General features: G+C 41.2%; 1 protein-coding gene across 4 annotated transcripts in view; it reads left to right on the top strand.

Annotated features, from left to right (window-relative positions):
• COL14A1 (collagen type XIV alpha 1 chain) overlaps positions 1 to 22727 on the top strand; it is a 165626-nt gene that overhangs the window by 66651 nt on the left and 76248 nt on the right. For 3 of the 4 annotated variants that reach the window (XM_043539141.1, XM_007063395.4, XM_007063396.4), the window contains 10 exons: positions 1288 to 1427; positions 5045 to 5177; positions 8210 to 8281; positions 8748 to 8890; positions 12543 to 12672; positions 14145 to 14267; positions 15199 to 15348; positions 16036 to 16152; positions 18204 to 18350; positions 21227 to 21301. In XM_043539141.1, the coding sequence (XP_043395076.1) occupies positions 1288 to 1427; positions 5045 to 5177; positions 8210 to 8281; positions 8748 to 8890; positions 12543 to 12672; positions 14145 to 14267; positions 15199 to 15348; positions 16036 to 16152; positions 18204 to 18350; positions 21227 to 21301 (1230 nt within the window). The remainder of the gene's footprint in view (positions 1 to 1287; positions 1428 to 5044; positions 5178 to 8209; positions 8282 to 8747; positions 8891 to 12542; positions 12673 to 14144; positions 14268 to 15198; positions 15349 to 16035; positions 16153 to 18203; positions 18351 to 21226; positions 21302 to 22727) is intronic. The other variant, XM_037892070.2, reaches the window with a different exon arrangement.

Below are 22727 nucleotides of genomic sequence, written 5' to 3'. Positions count from 1 at the left end.
ATTCATAACATGAAGGTGTTTCCATTTGCCCACAGGAAGTATGGATGTAATGAATTGCAAAAGTATATAACCACATTTTATATTCACGAAGAACATACATACCTCATGTAATAAGCTCTCATTTGTTTTACGAGTCAAGCCTCAAATCTCAGAAGGAGGTATAGAACCAGACTGACATTTATTAATCTATCCAGGATTTGCATTTATGACTTAAGATGCAGAAGGATTTTACTCTTCCATCGATTTGTCTGCTCTCTCCACATGCTGTGATGCAGAAATGTTGCCCCTAAACTGTAGTACTATCAGGAATCAAGTTACAGGGGTAGAAAATCCAATGTTGCTGGCACTGTTAACTAAGAGATGTCTACACAGCAAGAAAAAAAAAGATTTACAGCAGAGAGCCTGAGTCAACTGACTTGGCTGGGGGGACTCACACTGCGGGGTGAACAATAGCAGTGTACATATTCCCGCTTGGGCTGGGGCCTAGGCTCTGAGACCCTCACCGATCGCTGGGTTTCAGAGCTCAGGTTCCTGCCTGAGCCTGAACGTCGACATGGTTATTTTTAGCCCTCCAGCGCCAGCCTACGTCTGGCAATCCAAGCTCTGAGACTCATTGCTGTGGGGATTTTTATTTATTTATTTATTTATTTATTTATTTTTGCTGTGTAGATGTCGCTTAAGTACAATTTTTCTGAGCAAAGTATTGTTTTCATAAAACAATAATATCAATAACATTTCCTTTCTCCTACCCTTTGCCTCCCTGCCTATTTAGACTGTGAGCCATTTCGGGGAAGGAACTGTGTTGTGTTTGTATGAGATACTTAGCATAGTGGCATCTTGATCTTGGTTGAGGCTTCGAGACACTATCGTAATATAATTAATAACAGGGTGATAATAATGTTGCTCACTCGATGGCTAAGTAAGTATATCAGGGTGAAAATACCGAGCCTCCTTGAGAATCACCAAGTGTGAGTATAACCAGAGGTACCTTTGATAGCTATCCCCTATGTTCTATTTTGTGTAGGTAGCTATAGCTAAAAAAGTCACAGAACGTTATAGAGTTTAAGGCCAGAAGGATCCAGCAGATCATCTAGTCTGACCTCCTATATATCACAGGCCACCCCAGCACCCAGCACCTGCACACCAAACCCAACAACTGAAATGAGACCAAAGTATTACAGCCCACAAAGGGCTTGTTGAACATCACCATTTTGTGTAGTTTTAAGATTTTTACAAATTTTAACTTCTTCTTCTTCTTTCTTTCTTTTGCATAACATTGTTCTGCAGAAAAAGTTCCAGCCCCACAGTATGTGGAAATAGATGAAGTATCAACAGATAGTTTTAGAGTCAATTGGAAGCCCATCTCCTCTGATATTGCTCGCTACAGATTGGCATGGACCCCACTGAATGGGGGTGCATCTGAAGAGGTGAGTTTTCTTGACTCTCGTAGGCCCTGGTATGGATGCTACACAAATAGAAGAAGAAATACATTCCACTTTGAGAGGCCCAGTGCTGTAGAAAATATATTGCCAGCTAAGCAAAGCAAAATCCCAGTAATCTGATGCATGGCAGTTTGACTTATTCAGAGGACAGCCTGGCTTACCCTGAAGCCCTCCAAAATTAAACTGAACCAATGTTTCAGCGTCTCTTTGTAGATAAACTCTGAGGGAAGAGAACTCATGGAAATTAGCTATCTAATCTCTAACGCGCCAATTCCCATAGAACCTGCCTTCCATTCTCTGTTACTCCCAGTTCTTGGAATGCTCAAATTCTTCCGCTTCCCAGTGAAAAAGATGACGGTAAACAAGATGATCACTCCAGGGGCGGGTGGGTGATGTGCCCAGCAAAGGGATGAGCATATGTTCTAGATTTGTTTAATCAATTGGAAACAGTAAAACTTCCTATAAAACCATAGATTCAAAACATTTGCCAAAGTTTACACACAATTAATAAATTACAGTGGTATCCTGTGTTTGTGTTTCTCCTCTTTCCCCTTTCTCTCTCTGTGCTCTACTTTTCACTCTAGATCATCATCATGCATCTCTTTCTCTATAGCTGTGCTTGTCCTCAGGCAACATTTTTAAATGATTGTTTCATCCTTTTAAAAGGTTTTGTTTTGTTTTGTTCTCTAGTTCAAGATTTTTTTCTTTATTTATCCTTTCTGCTCATATTTTTAACCTTTGCTTGTCTACCTTTCATCTCTCTTTGTCCCATTCTCTCTCCACCCCTTTTTCTCTATTCACTGTTTGCCCAGTCTCTCACCGCTTACTCTTTTCTCATTCATCCTGTGCCCACATTTTTCTACTCAGTGATATGATCCTCTACTGTCCCACCCCACCTCGGTTCCTCTCCTCTTTCTGCTAGTGACTCCACTGTGGAAGGGGAGAGCATCTCTCTATGCACAATGCCATCTGTGGGGGTAGAGGAAGCACTGCCAGATTTGGGTTTTTGGCGGTATTTCTTCCTCCTCTGTAGCAGAGAAGAAGCCGTGTGAGTAGGACTCAATCCTACTAGTGCAGTGAAGCTGGAGCTTTTCTGGAAAATAGCCTTGCCCTATTTCTGTCTTCCCGCACCTGGATGGAGATGCTCGTGTACATGATGAGATGAATTTCAAGGGTAAGCAAGCAAAAGGAGGAATTTGTAAGTGAGCTAGTTGATAGGTCTGTCACGCACTGGAGTTCCCCTGCTCATGAGATGGGTTAGGGTTCCCCTTTTCCTGGACTTACTTTTTACTACATTTATTTCAAGTACCTACCCTGAAAATGTGGTTGCCAGTGAGTCTCTTTGACTGATGTGTATTTTGGATTGGAGCTTATTATTGTCCTTGTGGTGTTTTTTTAAATCACTTTGTGTTCGTCTATATTTATAAAATTATCATGAAGTATCTGCTGATATGGGGTCCCTCTCTTATCAGGGAGAATGGTTCATTCATTGGAAAATGCTGCAGAGTGCCGATATTTTTACATTTTAAAATATAAAAAATACCCTGGCTCCTTCATTGTTCTCCTCAGTTGACCTTTGTAATGTGGTCAGGCTAAGGATAGCACAATACCTCCAGGCTGCTGCCTCTTTAAACTTCTTTCCCAGCTGCCTTATCAGCCATGCGGTAATACAACATACTCACCATCGCTCCCAAGAGCGGTTGCCATTTAACTGGGTAGAGTTAGGGAGCCAAATTCAGAGAGTGATGCGAAAGGGTTTGTAAGTGAGGCCTACTTACACCAACTCTGCCAATGTGTAGCAGAGTCTAGGCTGGTGTAACTTACCCAAAGAGCTGGAATAAGATTTTAAAATGTGCATGATCAAGGACAGCTCTTTGTGTATGTTAGCATAGGGGGTGCACATTATTATACCCTCAAGTTGGTTGATTTGCTTGTTACACTCCTCTCTTATGGTCCTTTGGCTTGTTAGTTGCACCAGCATGGACTGCCTGAGGTTCTTTTAGGCTCAATGGTCCAGAGTGGGTAGGGGTGTGCAGGTGGTGTAAATTACACATTGGTAAGTGATGTGAGTCATATGTAAGTTAGCAAGTCCTGGTGAGTCTTGGGTGTCTAAGATGGTTTGACATGCATTATGGGTGGGTGGGGGAAGCTGGAAGAAGGTGTTAGTTATACCAGCTTAGATTCCACGTAGACTCACTCAGACTTGCATCTGAATTTTGTCTAAAAATGTCTATGCCAAAAAGTGTTTTGTGCAGGGTGCCAGTTCAAAGTTCTGTACCTTCAGAAGACCAGACCCGCTCCTCGCTGAATTGGGAACAGTCTCTGTATCTGCAGAGCCCAGGAGTCTGTAATGCTTTCGTGGGCCATAAGCCACCACAGGAAATTTTTCCTGGATTTGCGCGTCTTTGTTTATTAAGAAACATTCACACTGCAGCATGTCTTTATGCACAGAATAAAGATATTGTGCTACTTATACTGACTGAGTGCTTCAAAGCCACTGTATACTGAACAAATAGCTTCCCACTTTGCTTGGTTCTCATTACTGGGGTGGTTTTGTTTCCCTTCAGATGATAAGATGAGTGTCCATCCCTAAAAGCCTGCCAGAGTTGCCTCAGGGAGTCATACCAATATTTGCAGTGTGGCCTAAATGCACTGTCCCAAACCCACCTGCCAACCCGGTTCACCAGAACCACTCCTCACTTCCCCTCATCCTGGGGTCAGTCTTGCACAGCCCTCTCCATCTCTGAGTCCCCGTGTATCCACTGTTAGCCACTGAACTGCCCAATTCCATTTTTAAACATGAAGAAACAGGGAAATCCCCACACAAAAACTTTATCATACAGTTAATGTTGCTCAAATGCATTTCCTGCCAATGCAATCACTAAAATAAAGGAGATCACCATGTAAGACAATCCATGCTTTTCCAACCACACATCGTCATATCCACACAAGTGCCCATAGTCTTTAGCTCAGCAACAAAAACTACCTGTCAGTTCCCTTCTACAAAACACTCAATTCCCCAAATTCACATTCAAATACAGAATCTGAACTCTGACCTTATAATTTCTTAGATTGGAATAACACATTCTTGGTTTTTCAACAACAGGTATATGTATTCGTAAATTACCTTAATTTTGCAGAGGTTAGAGCTAAAGTTTTGTGATTAAGTGAAACATTGAGGAAATGGATGTGTGTTTCGTAGGTACTTGTACTTTGGGGTCGAAAGGGTCCAAGGCTGCTGAGTTGACTAATGTGTTTTGGTATCATGATGTTTGAGTTAGGCCTCTGGGGATCAGTTCCTTAAGTTTTAGTGATTGCTTTCAAATTAAACAAACTTGATTAGCCTTAACTGTAAGCTAACATTATTTGTGTGGGACATAGTATAAGGTTACATGGCAGAGCAATAAAACTGGCAATAGATTAACTCTAATCTCGATCTATGAACTGAACAAATTATTAGTGAGTAGTTTGGTATATCTGACTGTATATTTTAGGTGCTGAAAACTGTCTTTCCTATAATTCAATAAAGTTTTTATAAAGTTAATCAAATACAACAGTAAAAAGTGGGGAATGGTCTCTCTAGATATTGCTCTGTTTTTTAGGTTGTCTTAGATGGAGACAAGGACACGCATGTTGTTGAGGGTTTGTTATCCGATACGGAGTATGAAGTTTCTTTGCTGGCAGTTTACAGTGATGAAAGTGAAAGTGATGTTGTTGCTGTTCTTGGAACTACACGTAAGACAAAAACTAATGGTTGTATTGTTTTAAAGAGCTTTATATACTTTAAAGTATAATGTATGAAGCTTATGTTTAAAATATAGCCTGTCCCTTGCTTCTAATACTGATTCATCATCAAGGCTTTGGAGACATATTTTGTGCTTTTATTTAATATTGTGTAGTAGAAGGCATCCAGCCTGGAAAGGTTTGGCTGCCCTCCCAGCTTAAATAGCATTAGACTGTCTCTGGTTACACATCTTTGGCTCACAGATTATTTAACATTCTTTGGTCCTAGGCGTCAATATTTAGTCTGGGGGAAGGATATTTAATTAAAAGCTATATTAGATTTAGTTCTGGAATGAAAATATTTTAATGTAAACACTTTTCAAAAATATTTGACATTTACTGTGTATCTTTCTCATCCACACATTTGTCATTTAATTGAAATCAGTGGAGTTGCACTGATTTTACACCAGCTGAGGATCTGGCCCTGTATGTTTACATCAGTGCCTGTGCAACTGTCACTGAAGTCAGAAGAAAACATAGATGGCTTATAGTGGACATTGTGGCCAGCATTTCCAGCTTGGGTGTTTAAAGTCTCTACTTCATGTAGGCATTTAAGCACATCCCTATGCAGCAAAGAAGGACATGGTTAACTTTAAGCATGTGCTTAAAGTGCTTTGCTGAACTGAGATGAATTACTGAATCAAACCAGCACCTACACTAAATCCATATTTAGGTGTACTTTTCTGTATCTGAAAAAATCTCTACTACACTCCCTTTCTGAAATGTGAAAGATGCCCTGACAGCCTCCATCTGTCTGTCTGTCCATGTCTCCATCCATTTCTTTCTTTTCTTACCTGTCTCCATCCATCTTTTCCATATTTCTTTTCTTCAGTCTGTCTTTCTTTTACCCACCCATCTTTCAGAGTAACAGCCGTGTTAGTCTGTATTCGCAAAAAGAAAAGGAGTACTTGTGGCACCTTAGAGACTAACCAATTTATTTGAGCATAAGCTTTCGTGAGTTACAGCTCACTTCATCGGATGCATACTGTGGAAAGTGTAGAAGATCATTTTATACACACAAAGCATGAAAAAATGGGTGTTTACCACTACAAAAGGTTTTCTCTCCCCCCACCCCACTCTCCTGCTGGTAATAGCTTATCTAAAGTGATCACTCTCCTTACAATGTGTATGATAATCAAGTTGGGCCATTTGTGCTGGAAATGGCCCAACTTGATTATCATACACATTGTAAGGAGAGTGATCACTTTAGATAAGCTATTACCAGCAGGAGAGTGGGGTGCGGGGAGGTATTTTTTCATGCTTTGTGTGTATAAAAAGATCTTCTACACTTTCCACAGTATGCATCCGATGAAGTGAGCTGTAGCTCACGAAAGCTTATGCTCAAATAAATTGGTTAGTCTCTAAGATGCTACAAGTCCACCCATCTTTGTGTCTAATCAGTGCTTCCCTTTCTTAACCATCTCTAAAATGGGTTTATTCTGAAAGTTTAAAACTCGACTTCTGAGGCAATCTACAAGCTATTTTTAGCCCTGCAGATTCTCTAAATTATGATGCTCATCTTAACAAAGTCCCTTTTCTTTGCAGCAGACATCTCTGAACATGAAAAATAAATATTCATGGGCCTCTGTGCTTTGTTTCTAACAAATCAGTCGTCTGTAGTTTTAATGGGAGGATGTGGTTCTTTTGTGCTCAATAAAGCCCTTAGGAAAGAAGAGTAGAGGAGTTTGCACAACAATTTCTTTTCTTGAATATAAAATGAATTTATTAGCGGGCAAGATTATTTAATTTTTTGACCAACTGTATAAAGGTGTTAGCACTATGAATTACTACTGAAAACTAGCTTAGGATAGTCTTGTATTACACACAGTAAGGCGTGAATTGGTGTGTATCCCTTTTGTCTATTAAGTAAGAAAATATAAAAAATCATCAGACAACATTCTTTAGAAGTTCACACACATTTTATTTTCTTTTTTGGGCAGTGACTTGGTTAAGTTGAAACTGTATTTTCAGTTGTAAACAGGAAAATTTATTTGATTCAAATCAAGGCATACATATATATTTAGTAAACTTTGGCTTGATCCTGTAACCCTTATTTAGGCAAGAAATCTATAACCATGCATGTAGTCTTTGCATCAGTACTGCTGCTGTTGTTATGTTTAGCTTTGTGTGGCTTGAAAGCTTGTCTGTCTCTCTAATGTCCTGGGACTGACATGGCTATGACTGTGTATAGCAACAACAATGTAATTTGTTGGCCCTGCTAGCAACCTTGTTAGTTGTCTCAGCAGACACATTAAATATAAGAATGGGCATGAAACCTGGCCTACACTCCTAACACTTGAAGGGTGATTCTAGTGGTGGTTGGAAGCTGAAGCTAGACAAATTCAGATTAGAAATAAGGTGCCAATTTTTAACAGGGAGGGTAATTAACCATTGGAACAATTTAGCAAGGGGAGAAGTCTCTAAATCATTGTCTTTCTGGATGTCTTTCTGTTGTTTAAAGAGAAGTCATGGGCATAGGCGCTGGCTTCCTCCGGGCCCAGGGGATGTTCAACCCTCTGCTCCACCCAAGGTCCTGCCCCTTTCCCCCAAGATCCCACCCCATCCCACCTTTTCTTGCCCCTGCTTCTCCCCAGGCCCTGCCCCCACACCCGTCTCTGAAGTCCCCATCCCCACCCTGCCTCATCCCACCGCGCCCCGCCTTTTCCCACTCCCCTTCCGCCTCTTTCCCACCTCTTCCCACAGATACACATATGAATCTTTTTTGCTTCTAATTTAACTAGGATGTACATAATGCCTTCCACCGTTTCATTCTCTTCAGAATATCATCTTATACATTGAATGTAGTGCTCTTGAAAGGTGCTAAATAGACTCATTTACTTAAAATGAAGTGGGTACATGAGGGTAAGTTGGCTCAGGGTCATAGTTCTAAATAGAGGAAAATATTTCCATAGCTGGCATTAAAAGAGTACACAAATGGCTTCCAGATCTTTCTGAAATGTCACTGAATGAATATTATTTTTCAGTTGCAAGGACCACCACAGTATCTACCAGCATTGCTACTACTCGTACAGCAACTTCCAGACCCACAACAGCAGGTAAAAGAAATGAACGTCAATGAAACGTACTCTAAAGTGTTGTAGCCCCCGTACAAAACACAGAATAAAAAAGACCTCATTGCTTTCTTGGATCAGACAATTTGCTTCTAAATATAGGTTGCCTGTCTATAATAGTGATTTCTATAGCAAACTGAGCTTTTGTACAGGTTAAAAACCCCTAGAGAGCCAAGGATAGGTGTCATATAAATGAATGAAACAATGGGGGACATTTATATAATATTTATTGCTCCTTAAGATCAGTATCCATTCATTTCTGGTAGCATTTTTGGGGCTCATTTCTGTTCCTATTGAAACCCCCATAATTACTTCCATAGAAATGGGGGTGTGGCTGTGGTTGCTTGGTGACAATGAATGTGAAATATTGTTGAGTGACACACTTCCAAAGACATGTTTTAAATCGGGTCTATGACCTATTCTTTTGAATTACTTTTATTTTTGTTTTGAGTTTTTCGAACAGGAATCCGAAACCTTGTTATAGATGATGAAACCACATCAAGCTTGAGAGTGACATGGGATGTTTCAGACTACAACATTCACCAGTTCAGAGTGACCTACCTCATTAGTAAAGGTGATCGTGCTGAGGAAGTGGTAAGACTGGTCTGCGTGATTTTTTTTTTTTGGTACGACTTAAACAAATGTTCAGAGGTCCTATTAGTATTAAGGGCCCGATCCTGCACCTACCCTACATCGAAGTCAATGGACAATCTGTGTATGGAATAGCTGCAGAATTGGACTCCAAGTCTCTAATCCTGCAATTGATGCAGTGCAGAGAGACTGCTGTGTCTGTGCAGAACCCTGTTCAAGTTGCTCCATGCAGGTGCAGCACTCGACCTGTGCATTGTCAAATATAGGATTAGGGCCTAACTGACTAAAAATTTTGGACTTTGGGTTAAACTTCTAGGTTAATTGATGCTTAACTGCTGTTCTTCTTTGTGCTATGGCAGGCCTCAACCTTTGTAACACAAGTATTTAAGAAAGTACTTTTCACAGCTGCACCTCTGTTCCCTTTCTTGTCTCTCTCAGTGCAGCCCCTCAGGTCTCAGGCCTTGTGCCGTCACCTCTTCTGCAATTTTGCAATTCCCCCACTCCTTGGCTGGGACCCTGTAGTAACTGTGTTTACCTAGCAGTCCTGAGTTCAGGTACCTGTGGTTCTTCCCTTTGAGATCCTGTTGTCACACACTGACATATAGGCAGCTTAACCCAGTGGTTGGAGCAGGAGTTTGGCCTATAGTCAGAGGAGAATCAAAGGGGAGAATTGGGGGTATGGTCAGGAGGCAAGCCAATGGTCAGAGCCAGGAGCCAGAATTGAACCAAAGGGCAAAGCCGAGGTCATGGCCAAGAGAAAAGCCAGTGGTCAGAGCCAGGAGTAAGGAATCAGGAGTTCAAAGGTAGGCAGGGTCTAGTACTGGAGCAAGGGCTGGGCAGGAAGCAGGTCTGGTGCAGCTGTGGGTGTGGCGCAGCTGTATGGGAGCGGGGGGTGCTGCAGCACCCCCAGGTTTTACATGGGGCTCTGCTCCTGGCCCCTCACGAAGGGTCCCAGCTGCTTGCCCTGCTCCCAGGGCTCCCCTCCCTGCCCTGCACGCAGGCTCCCGGCCCCACGCCCAGGGCTGCTGGCCCCAGCCTTGGCCTCCTTACCCCTGTCTGGGTGTCCCCCCGCAGGAGACACAGTCCTGTTCCCGACCCCTGGCTTTCAGCACGCCCACTATTAGAAGTGCTCCAGCCCCACTGACAGCGCTCTTGTTGCTACAGGATGTAAATGGTGATCTGTTGACCCTTCTGAGCAATCTGGGAGCACAGCACTTAGTGAGGGTTTATTGGGCCCAGCAGAGCTTATTGGGTTGCTAGGGATCCGAGCCCAGAGGCAGCTGAGTATCTGACACCTGTGACTAGTATAGTGCCAAAGCAGCCTTCTGAAATGCAAAGTATTGTTTAGTTTGCAGGAGGGGCAAAGCTTATAGAGAAAGAGGATTTTTAAACAACAGACATGCATGTAGACTGTCTATCACACCTAAGGTCTGCCCATCCCCTTATAGTAACCTACAGACTTAACTTCTTCAGGTATCCACAGTGGGCGTCTGTGTCTCCGTCTGGTTCCCCTGAACAACTACCTCTCTCTCGAGAGAGAGAGTCCCTTTTTTAAACCGGCCAGAGTTCTTTTGATCTCCTGTGTTCCTGGGCCTTTGCCTGCCCTGGCATTGTCCCTTACCAACCCTCAAACATTTGCAGAAAAGTGGCTAAACTTGAACCATTCTTTCTTTTCTGGCTTTGTTTTCCTCCAACAGTCCCCTATTAAACTAAACCAATATATCCATATAGTAAACATTTCAATAATAAGGTTGATCTACAGTATTCCTAAACTATTGCAGGAACTCCAAGTCTGTCACACTACTCATGGATTGGGATCATAGTAAGAATAACACTTTCAAATTTGGGTGCCTTAAGACAGATACATGTGAATCTCTTTCGGACATCTCAGTAAGAATGTCCTCATTTTAAGCTGTGCTTTACACTTACTGTTGTCAACTCTAAGTCGTGCAATATTTGGTATTTTTCTTAAAGCCTCATTTCCTGGAGTCACGTGAATACAAGAGATTTTCATCTTTAATTTTTTAATGAAATGTAAGTTTCTAACCCTCGTGGTTGTGGGGAAAAGCTTGAAAGAGAGAACGCTAAAGGTTTAAAGACTAGAATACAAAAAGAACCCCAAATTTATTATTTTTAAAATCTCATGATTTTTGAGCCAGTTTTGTAATATTTGGGGGCCTGACTAATGCTTTTTGAACACTTGGGTTTGTCAATAATGTATACCTGAGTTTCCTATTGAAGTCAAGAATTAAAATTTCGGCCTAATGGTATACATAAAATAGAGCAAAAAGTTTCATTCAGGCTTATGTCTCCAAATTATTACTTCAGAATATAAAAGCATTCTTTCATGTACAAGCTTCCTTCACTCACATTCTGTAATCTGATGGAGTTCTCATTCATGCAGCTCACTCCTATTTATGTTAACAGGAAATGTTATTGGACATACTGGATATTCTTTCATATTCCCTGCAGTCTGCTTTTTTTTTTTTTCCATTTTTTCTGTTTTATTTTTCTTTGATGACTATATCAATAAGAACGGCAAAGAAAGGAACTACTTGAATATATTTTCTACTGAGATATGAATCATGTTATTGTTTCTTTTCAGTTTCATCCATCTCTTATGAGGCTTTGGTAGAAAATTACTTTTTAGCTATCTCGCTGATGTCAAAACAGTAATCTTAAACTGAACCTTTTTAATAGAGTGGTTTCTTTTTGGGGCAGTACAAAAAGCTTTATAGATCTACATAGCATATATGACACTGCGGTACAAGGCAATAGCAAAAATATACAGCCTAATAGGCAATATTCTTCTGTTTCATCTGATAGAGCCAGAGGTTTCTTAAATTTCCAAATCCCAGATTAACTTTTTTCAGGTCAGTGAAAGCTTAAACCAAGCCAATTAGATAATATAGATGTGTCTCTGTTTTTAATAGTCAATAATTGGTTGTTATTTTTAAAAAAATTAAAATAAAATTTTAGTAAAGTTATTAAAACTCTAGCTATTAAAAAGATTTATGCTTTTTGAGCTGGATCACATGCCCATAAATGTAAATGATAAAGCTGCAGGACCTGGCATTTTGATTCCGATTCAGCAAAGCACTTAAGCAAGTGCTTTAGTCCCACTGAAGTTAAACTAAAACATGTGCTTAAGTGCTTCATGGAATAAGGAATAATCCCTAAATTACTCCTAGATGGGCCTTAGTTAACAGGTACAGTGTTGGGCAATCCCTTTCCGACCAAGAGTAAGCAAAATATACAGATTCCCCCACCCTCTATAGTGAAACCACTCTTTGAATAGTAATCATGCAGTTAATATAACTGATCTAAGGAATATTTGAAAGTTGTATTGGCTCAGAGATTTAGTACAGAGTGATAGTTCATACATGCAGAGATAGCTGTCTATCATAGGCAGGTTCTCTTAGTACATTACTATCTTAGATATGTATAGCGAACAAGTCTGCTGATTATTTAGGGAGGGCGAATGTTGTCAAAACAGAGCATCACAAACATATTTAAAATGTAAACCAGCTCATAAGGAATAAATTGCTGTACAGAGGTGGGAAAGGTATATGATGGCTGAGATCATATGTGTTTATAAAAGGATTTAAGAAGCTAATAATCAACCTTGTCTGTTTCTGATGTTCTGACCATCCAGGTAATGGTACCTGGAAGACAAAACAATCTTCTTCTTCAGCCGCTGCTCTCAGATACTGTATACAAAGTTACTGTCACTCCCATCTATTCTGATGGGGAAGGAGTCAGTGTCTCAGCTCCTGGAAAAACCTGTAAGTACAAACATTTGGTTTTAGGCAGACAGAAAGGTCTGAGTAAGAGATGTTTTGTTTTGTTTTTTTCTCATACTATGCAAACATTTGAGTTCAGGTTAAAACATAGGTTCAAATTAAAAATGAAGAAATGTATGAATCAGGACTTTTATACAAATCCCACTGCACTGACTGATAAACATGTGACTGTTTTTAATCAAGTTTGGCTATGTCTTGTGCTGTGACACTGTCAGATATCAGAAACTCAGTGGGAGCAAGGCTGGTCAGTTTTTGATTAAATTCTAGATAAATTCATGGAGGATAGGTCCATCAATGGTTATTAGCCAGGATGGACAGGGATGGTGTCCCTAGCCTCTGTTTGCCAGAAGTTGGGAATGAGCGACAGGACATGGATCACTTGATGATTACCTGTTCTGTTCATTCCCTCTGGGGCACCTGGCATTGGCCACTGGCAGAAGACAGGATGCTGGGCTATATGGACCTTTGGTCTGAACCGTATGGCCATTCTTATGTTCTTATGGTTTGGGAGTCCACCAAGGAGTCCAAGTTCTGTAGAAAGTGATGATGATGATGCCACGAGTGACATTCAACTATTTCTAGTTAGTGCCAAATCAATACCCCAGCCAAAATGCTGTTGGAGAGATTTCTTTTGGACGAGATATTTTTTAAAAAGTTCCTGACCATTTGCAGTTGTTAAAGACTCTGTTGAACTTTTCAGGAGAATTGTTATATTAGTTCTAGCCAGCATACCAACACAAGTCATTGCATTCTCTCTAACCAAATTCAACCTGTGGATAAAATGGAAAAAGATAGACCTACTGCGCTCTGCTAAAAAGCTGACATGTTCCATCTGATAAGTGGCTGTATTTCAATGGTGGCTGAAATTATCTCTGTGTATAATTTGTGTATCACTTTCAGTCCCTGATCCTGCAAACACTTACATGCATACTTAACTTTAAGTACATGAATAGTCCCGTAGACTTCAGTTTAGCAAGTGCATAAGCATTTGCAGAATCAAGGCCCAAATTTATGACGCACCTTGGGATACTTTGAGTTGAAAGGAAATATATACATGAAAGATAATTATCACGGAATTCCCTTTTACTCCTCTATTCTTGGGGGGGGGAGTTACATTAAGGCTGTGTATTAATTTGAAATTACAATACTTATTCAATAGACACAACAGTCCAAATTAATCCTTGCTATAACTCTTTTAGAAACTCCATATTTTTTAATTCACTGTGATAATGCTGGGGATGAATTTGACTCAACAGACCCAGATCCTCTCTCAGACACATGGCTGTGGCTCCTCTGGACTTTTGGAAGTTGTGCCTGTGTACTTGGGGGCACAACTGGTCTCCTTATCTAGAGTTATGTGTAATCTGGGTTATTATTTATATGCATGTCTATCTTTTGTACAAGTGCTTGTAAGAGATGCAGATATGGAAGCTCACAATTTGTTTTGCTTTTAGTGCCTCTTTCTGCCCCCAGAAATTTAAGGGTCTCAGATGAGTGGTACAACCGATTACGTATTAGCTGGGATGCCCCTCCGTCGCCAACAATGGGTTACAGGATTGTCTACAAACCTATCAATAGTGAGTTTTCAAAATTGGTTGCTTTGGCTTCTGTTTTTGCTTTTTCAGTTTTCACATCTATTGCTAAAAGTCCCACTTAAAACAAAAAACTATAACTGATTGCAACTAAAAACCTGAGAGCCTATAGAAGTACATTTTCAAAGTAGTTCACAGAGATTTAGACCCAATTTTTCAAAGTGCCCTGTAATTTTAGATGCATTAATTTTTGGATACCGAACTCTAGATATGTAGGATAGCTAACTGTAGACTTCATTCACAGTTAGCCAAGCCACACCCACTCATTCAAATCCCTCTGAAAAACATTTCTTTCATGATGACCATACGAACTGAGTTTACTGTTATAATGGGGAGGAAATAAAAATTAAAAAGAAAAACACTCCAAGGGCTGAATTCTAAGCTATATCCTAAGCTGTAAGCAGTGATTACAGTTAAGATAGACATGGCAGTGTTTGCAGCTCTTTGTCCTGGTCCCAGTTCTACACTGTTCCTGATCCCAGACTCAGAGCTGCTTTAAATGATGCAGGTTTGCAATAGCCCTGTAGGGACCTGTTTTGTGGGTGGGGAGCCCCAGATCCTGTTATGCCTCCAAGCCAAGGGAATCTTCAGGTGCCTATTTAGGGCAGTGCTGAGTCTCCTTTGTTCCACTGGAGCAGCACAGAAGGGGCTTAGCAAGTGCCAGTGTCGAGCCTCAGATGAATGTCACTGCTGGATTCCTCAATGTGTGCCGGTTTCCACATGTCTGTCTTAGACTGTGAGTTGCTCTGTTATGAAGTGTCTTCAGTTCTGTGTACAGTACTGCGTGCACCACTGCGGCTAAGCAAGTAATAATAAAGCAATGTGTTTAGGAATAAACCTATTTTTGACTACAGATTATGATTTTTTTTACTGCCTGATAATTCCTTTAATTACGAAGTATTCTATTCTTTTTCAGTCCCTGGACCAGCACTGGAGACCTTCGTGGGAGATGATATTAACACCATTCTCATTCTTAATCTGTTCAGTGGAACTGAGTATAGCATTAAAGTATTTGCTTCATACTCAACAGGCTTCAGTGATGCCCTAGCAGGCACAGCCAAAACATGTAAGAATGATTTCATGCTGTTCAGATCTCTACAGACCATTTTCCCATTGTAACTTTAGCTTCACACAACTCCCTGAATGAATTCTCACACGGAATTCTTTTCCTCTTCTATGTATTTTGACCTAGTTGTTTGCTGAAAGGAAAAGCCTTTTTTCATCAGACAGAATAGAGCTTTAACATGTTTCCTGCTGGACTTAACACAAGACAGGTCATAAAGCAGATATTATTTATTATCATTCAACTCTAGTAACTATACATTTGCTTAATGAAAGTCTGTTTTCCTTTTTCTGATCAGGCAATCCTTCGAAATCATTTGAGTTAGGCTTTACATCATGGAAACCTTAACCTTAAATTCAGCTTTGACAACAGTATTGTTATATCAATAACATTTTTGCTTTTAAGTGAATTATTAACACTGTTTATTGGCCCTTCTCAAATTCCAGATCTGTGGACTCAGGATGTAGATGCTGTCTTTCTGCTTCCTGTCCTTTATTAGATATTATTTTGGGGATTATTTTTTTGTGCAGGCTTTTGCATTACAATTATTTCTTTAAAATTAATTAATAAAAGTGGTCACTCACTTTTTTCCTTTTTCTTCTGATTTTTGGATAATTATATTGCAGCGTTTTCTTGTGTTCTGGCATTTTTATTGTAGCAGTGACTATTTGTTTTTGTATTCAATTGCAGTGTACTTGGGGGTGACAAATCTGGATGCATATCAAGTGCACATGACTAGTATTTGTGCCCAGTGGCAGCTTCACAGACATGCTACTGCATACAGGATAGTTATAGAATCTCTTGTTGGTAAGTTAGCACATCGTTACATATCCACTCGGCTTAATAGTTTGTAGGAATGCTGCTTGTAGAGAACCACAGGACTGGATCTAAATGAAATTTGCAAACAAAATTTCCACTCCTAAAATTAGTAAAATTGTAAAAGTAATTGAATGACAGTGTTTAAAATAAGTGGAGGAGAGCAGAACTACACAGAAACTGGAAACGAATGAACCACAAAAGATTTGGAGTTAGAGTTCCCTTAACATAAAAGCTTGACTAGTTATCTGTGACTACACAGGCTCTAGCTCACCCCCTTACCTGATACTGCCTTGTATCTAGCGGGAGATCCAACAGCCTCCTGCTTCTTTCCCCCCTCCCACAGCATCTTCAGGGTGCAGCCGCCCATCCTTCTCCATCTCGTCTCGTCAAACCCACTCTTCTCCAGCTCCCAGCTAAGTCGCCTGCTTGGGTTTGTTCAGCCTCCCACCCTGCAGCAAAAAGATCAAGAAACACTCCTCTATGTTCCTTATCTGCTGCTTCCAGCCCATTGGATTGTGTGGGAATGAGCGTACAGGCTGGCTCCCAAAAGAATGGAGGATGGAAAGCAGTACAGTTGGTTACTCTCCCAGAAGGGAGAGTGAACCTGCTGTCCATTTAGATCTGATAAATGGAGATGTCCAGGCCCATTGAGGGAAGGGAGCTATGGTGAATGCTCAGTGGGCTTTACCTTATCCAGATGAGGTTCAGGGGGGCTATAACTGTATGCAAGCTAATTTGCTCATCCCCGGTAGACACTCGCTGTCTTGTTATGGTGAAAAACAATTACCTTGCATAGAATGACTCCCTTGAAAAGCTTGAATAACTTGAGAAGTGCAGTTAGTAAAACCTAATCAAGTTAACCAAAGACGACATGAACAGTAGATGCTAATCTGATTGTAAAATAATGACCCTTGTATTGTACAATTGATGGATTCAGATAAGGTTTATCTGAAGGCCTGAAATACAGAGAAGCTATTTTAAAGCAACGATCTTAGTTGGCACGAGGGAGTGCAAATTTCCTTCTTACCTGGGAGTTAGCCTAAATTCTGCTTCTTCTGTGCCTATTCATTATTATGTAGGACTGCCAGACATGTGTTTAACCTAGCCTGAGAGCCTTAATTTGAGAACGAACAAAAGAGCCGTTCAAATAGCTCCTTATTAACATCTGTCATGAAGAACTTTCATTTTCCAGCTTGTTCTGCATCTCACTCAATCAGTTGTCAATTATCTTCATAGTATTGCTACTCAACTTGATATGCATAAAATGGTTTTTACTTGGCAACAAATGGGACCTATTGGCACTGTTAGTAAATACTATATAGAATGTGTAGTATAGTCTTTCATTTCCCTGCAACGCTCCTTACTGTTATGGATGTTTACTTCTCTTGAAAGCTTCATTTTAAGTATTAAAATATCCATCACCCTGTTTTCAGTGCCCATGATTTCTCCATTGTCCATATAGTTATTCTTTCTTCCATTTGAGAATTAAACAGAATTCCCTTATGAGCCCAATGAATATTGATCCTTAATCGGTTAAAGAGGTTACTGGTTAGGTCCTTCCAGCAATTAATGAATGCATTGCAAATCCAGAGAGCAAGATGCCCTGACTGGGAATGAAATTTGATTCCAGAACACAGCACAGCTCTCATTGGCATCTCTGAAAGGCCTGATCCAAAGCCCACTGAAGTCAATGTGAGTATTCGCATTAACTTCAATGGCATTTGGATCAGGGCTTTAATGCACAGGGGGTGAATTTGCAGAGGCACCACTTGAATCCTATGTCAGAATTATTGGGAGTGGTGAGCATTAAATAGTGCCCAGGCTTTTTGGTGGGCCTCTCTGCACACGGATGAATTTAATCCAGATTGGAGGCAGCGTGTGGCTCAAAATGGTTAATAAATAGAGAGTTCTTATAGCCTCTTCATTTACTGTCATATTCCCTTCCAGTTTCAGGCCATTATATGACACATTTATTCAGGAAAATGGTAGGTAAAATTCTGTTCTAATGGTTCCTTTTATAATTCCTTTTATAATTCCAGATGGGAAGAAGAAAGAAGTAACCCTTGGTGGAGGAACATCTAGACATTGCTTCTTTGAGCTCATGCCTGGCACTGAGTATAAAATCAGTGTCTATGCCCAGCTTCAGGAGATAGAAGGCCCTGGTGTAAGCATCATGGAAACTACATGTAAGTGAAGTCTCTTAAAGGTCAGCTACCTCAGGCTAACCCTTGGTTGTTCCCACTGGGGCAAGAGGCTAGAACCAATGTTCAGTAACCACATGGGTACCAACAGTTTTTTTTCTCTTTCATTGGGGTTTTTTAATTGTTCTTCCTCTGATAGTGCTCAAAGGGTTGCTTCCTCCAGAGCATTCTCAAACATAGCTATGCATGTCTCCCGGGAGCTAATAACCACACACAGGAATGGGGTGGCAAACGCAGCCCTCTTACAAAACAGGGGGAGGATGTTTTAGCCCAGTTCACAAATGGTCCCTTCTGGCTGTAAAATCAATGACTCTCCAAAGAGGATTTCAAAACATGGACAGCAGAGAAAACCAAAGGGCACAAAATACAGAGAACCAGTGAAAGATTCAGATCTTTGATGCTGCCATTGGGAATAATTTTCAAAAGCGCCTCAGTGGATGAAAGTCAGTGGGACTTGGGCTCATAAATCACCAGAGCACTTTTGAAAATTGTATCCATTATTATTTCTCAAGGGGCATAAAGTGAGCTAGATGCCTCACAAACATATAAGAAGATAAGTCCCAGCTCCGATGAGCTTACAATGTAGTGAGACAAAAAAAAGGATGAAGGGAAGGAAATGGAACACTTTTTCCAGCCTCCCCTCTCTCTTTTCCCTATCTCACCTCCAACCCAGTCTTTCAGTGTATTTAGTTTAACCACTCACCTAAGTGGTATGCCCTCCCCTTTCCCTTCTTTCCTCTGCCTCACTCCCCCAGCAGACACTTTTATCACCTCCCCTTTCAGTTTAATCCACACCACACTTTAGGGCAATTGTGAAAAATCAGGACAGGGGGTGGGTGGTATTAAGAGCCTATATAAGAAAAAGACCCGAAAATCGGGACTGTCCCTATAAAATCGGGACATCTGGTCACCCTACCACACCCAGAGTCTTCCTCCTGGCTTCTACGCAGCAAAACCCTTCCCAGATTCCATCCCTCCACCTCCTACGTTGTCCAGGCCCATTTCCCATTAGAAACTCACTGAGGATAATGAACAGTCTGAGATCCTGCTGCCTTTGGGAGGACTGGGAAAGGTTTGCTGGGGGCCTGGTGTCCTGGAATCTGGGTGTTTGGGAGAATCAGGAGGAATTCAGCTGGTTCCCATGCTCCCCCTGCACTGCTCTGAATAGACTGTAAAATTAAACCCTTTCTCCAAAGCCAAGTTACCACACGGAAGCTTAAGCATGTCAAATAAAGAACTGAACTGCCCAGGGTCCCATTTTGTGTGCTTTTGTCTTATGGACACTAGGAGGGAGCAGCCCCTGCATTCTTCCGAGTGCAGAGACTGCAATTGTGCCTGACCCTCTTACAGATGGGAGCTCCTCCCAGCCTCCACCTTGCATTCATGCCAGGCATAATTTACCCCTTAGGTGATTCATAGACTTGGCCCTAACCTTTTCCTCTTAAAGTCAATGAAAAACCTCCCATTGATTTCAGTGGGAGATTGGGCCCACTAGATATAACTGTGGGCACAAATCCCTTTATGTGCCAGTCTTTCTGGGAATCCTTTCTGAAGGATAGTTTTATGCAACTGTCCTCATCACCTGTAACCATAAATACAATGCGTACATTGTAGTGAATATCAAATACAATTTTCCCTCAAGGAACAACCTTTAACTACATCGCATGTGGCTCCCTATCTTAATCATGTTGAGAATACTGGAAAGAATGTTGTCTGACAAGGTTTGGAACTTTTCCTCGGTCATAAATGTGGAAATCAAGCATGTACATGTTACCTCTGTGAACTCCGCCTAAAACTATATTGAAATTTGCTAACAAAGCTTTATTCAATCACTGTCAGAACCACAGCAGAGCTGTTGAGTAGCTGATAATTTGTTCAGCCTCATTTCTGGGAAAGTGCCATTCAGAGACTCCTCTTAATGTGAAGTAGAAGACAAGGAAGCCAGTTTTTCAAGATTACCTGTGCATAAGTAACCTTGTAACAAATCATGCGCTGCAGGCAGCAAGAGGCACAATGACTTGATATTACACAGAGAGCTACAAATCTGGTCTCCAGATTAAAAAAACACCAACCTCTACCAGTTGAGCTAGGGGAGAGTTCCTTTAGGGCCAGACTATTGTCTTTTCTGCATGCCTGCACTGGGCTGTAAGGAAATGGAAGGCCCCTCCTTATTTCCCTGTGCTTGCTGCCTGTGGTAAGTATAGCAGTATGCTGGGGAAGCCAGCCTTTGAGGAGTTGTTACTTCCCCTCCTGGGCAGGTGGGCAGGGGAGTGGTCAGAAAGGGATAGGAGAATTATACCTGGCACAGCAGAGTATGGACACTGCAAGTCTAGGGCCTGCGCAAGATATGTCCCCCCAGAGCAGGGGAAAGTGTCTGTGTCACAGTCTGCTTCCTGAGCTACTTCTGGGACAGCACAACACACTGTATCATACATAAAAAGAAAAGGAGTACTTGTGGCACCTTAGAGACTAGCAAATGTATGCATCCGATGAAGTGAGCTGTAGCTCACAAAAGCTTATGCTCAAATAAATTTGTTAGTCTCTAAGGTGCCACAAGTACTCCTTTTTCTTTTTGCAGATACAGACTAACACGACTGCTACTCTGAAATGTGTCATACATGGGGCTTGTGGCAAAGCCACAATTTAGGCCTTAGTTGGTAGTTGCAGTAGTAGATCCAGCCAATAGCGGTAGACATCACAAGCATAAGTACACACACACAAAGCTAGCCTTTGGGTTGTATAACTAGATAGGTATGCAAACAAAACAAAAGGAGAAAATGCCTTACCTCAAATAACTAAAAATGTGTGAAGGTGTCTTCAGATAAGATTTCTTCTTGGTATTCTCTCCTTTTAATTTCTAGTGCCATTTCCAACTCAACCACCGACTTCTCCTTCAACAATAGCTCCACCACCTACAATCCCTCCTGCAAAAGAAGGTAAACATGTGCTGTGTTTATGGGTTAAAATAGTCTTAACTTATGTAGATCATTTTCTGATTTTGATCACGATTATAGATTTCCAGGGCCAGATTCCTAGTTGGTATAAATTGATGTCGCTCCATGGAAGCTAATGGGTCTGGGCTGATTTACATGCATTGAGGAACTGTCCCCAGATTGTGTTTTATTGTTTGGGGGACCTTTTTGGTGAATTTATGCAAAGCACACAATTGGTAAATAATTAACACATTTTAAATATGTTGCAACAGAAGGAAACAGATAGGTACACTTTACTGTAGACCAGTGTATAGCCTAGCACCGTGGTTTTCAACCTTTTTTCATTTGCAGAGCCCTAAAAAATTTCAAATGGAGGTGCGGACCTCTTTGGAAATCTTAGACATAGCCTGCAGACCCCCACAGTTCAATGGACCACAAGTTGAAAACCACTGTTCTATGGTGACGACAACCTTTCGTGGACTCCATAGACATGCGCACAGGTTGAAAACCACTGTCCTAGCAGTTGTTAGACTTATAAAACAACATGATTTTTCTAGTCCATAAAAATATTCTAATGCAGAAGGCATTGACCATGTGCATTTACTATACTCACAACTCTTCTCTTTAAATAAGGGCTTCCCTTGGCTTATCAATCTCCTATAAACTGCCCTGAGTCTCATATAGAGTCTCATAAATGTTTCTGTTCAGAGTGCTTTATTGTTGGGGATTAAGGGCAGATCCTCAACTTGAAGTCAATGGAGCTGTGCAACTTTAAACCAGCTGAGGAACTCATCCCTAGATACAGCAAGAAAGGGATCTTACGCACTGCATAGAACTGTGCAGCAGCAAATATACCCAAAGCTGAGTACACTTCAGCTGAAAACAGCAAGAATAGTCACATTTATGTGTCTTCCTCTTCTGACCCTTGGCACTTAAGTGAATTTCTTCCTTAGGGGGTAAAAAAATTTTTTCAGGGGCAACCTCAGTTTATGCCCACTTTCTTGCCCTAAGCAATTGCTGTGCAAATTAGGGAGGAGATTCCAAGGAGCCTTGTCAGGAGTAACTCCTCAGTGAGATGGAGCTCAGCTCCATGGGGACTGTCTACTGAACGGCATGCAGGGGTGAGCGGCTGAGGTCCAGCCTCACAGGTCCAGACTGTTGTCTATTCTGCATGCCTGCACTGGGCTGTAAGGGGACGTAAGGCTCCTCCTTATTCCCTTGCTCTGGCTACCCGTATCTAGTCTCCTGGAGGAGGAACATAAGGAGTTATGGAGGTTACTCCAGTCTGTCAGCTGGAGGAGCTTCTGAAGAGCAGCTCCACAGCCTGGCAGTGGAGGATTTCTCGCCTCGTTACCTAGTACAGTGGCTCAGTATGCCTGCCAGCTTCTTGGGTTATGTAAATGTGTGTGCTACATTATTTTAAAATTAA

This window comes from Chelonia mydas, chromosome 2, assembly GCF_015237465.2.
Source record: "Chelonia mydas isolate rCheMyd1 chromosome 2, rCheMyd1.pri.v2, whole genome shotgun sequence".
In the NCBI taxonomy this organism is placed as follows: Eukaryota; Metazoa; Chordata; order Testudines; family Cheloniidae; genus Chelonia; species Chelonia mydas.
The sequence above is the reverse complement of the archived record's forward strand: the minus strand, read 5'-3'. Positions and strand labels throughout refer to the sequence as shown.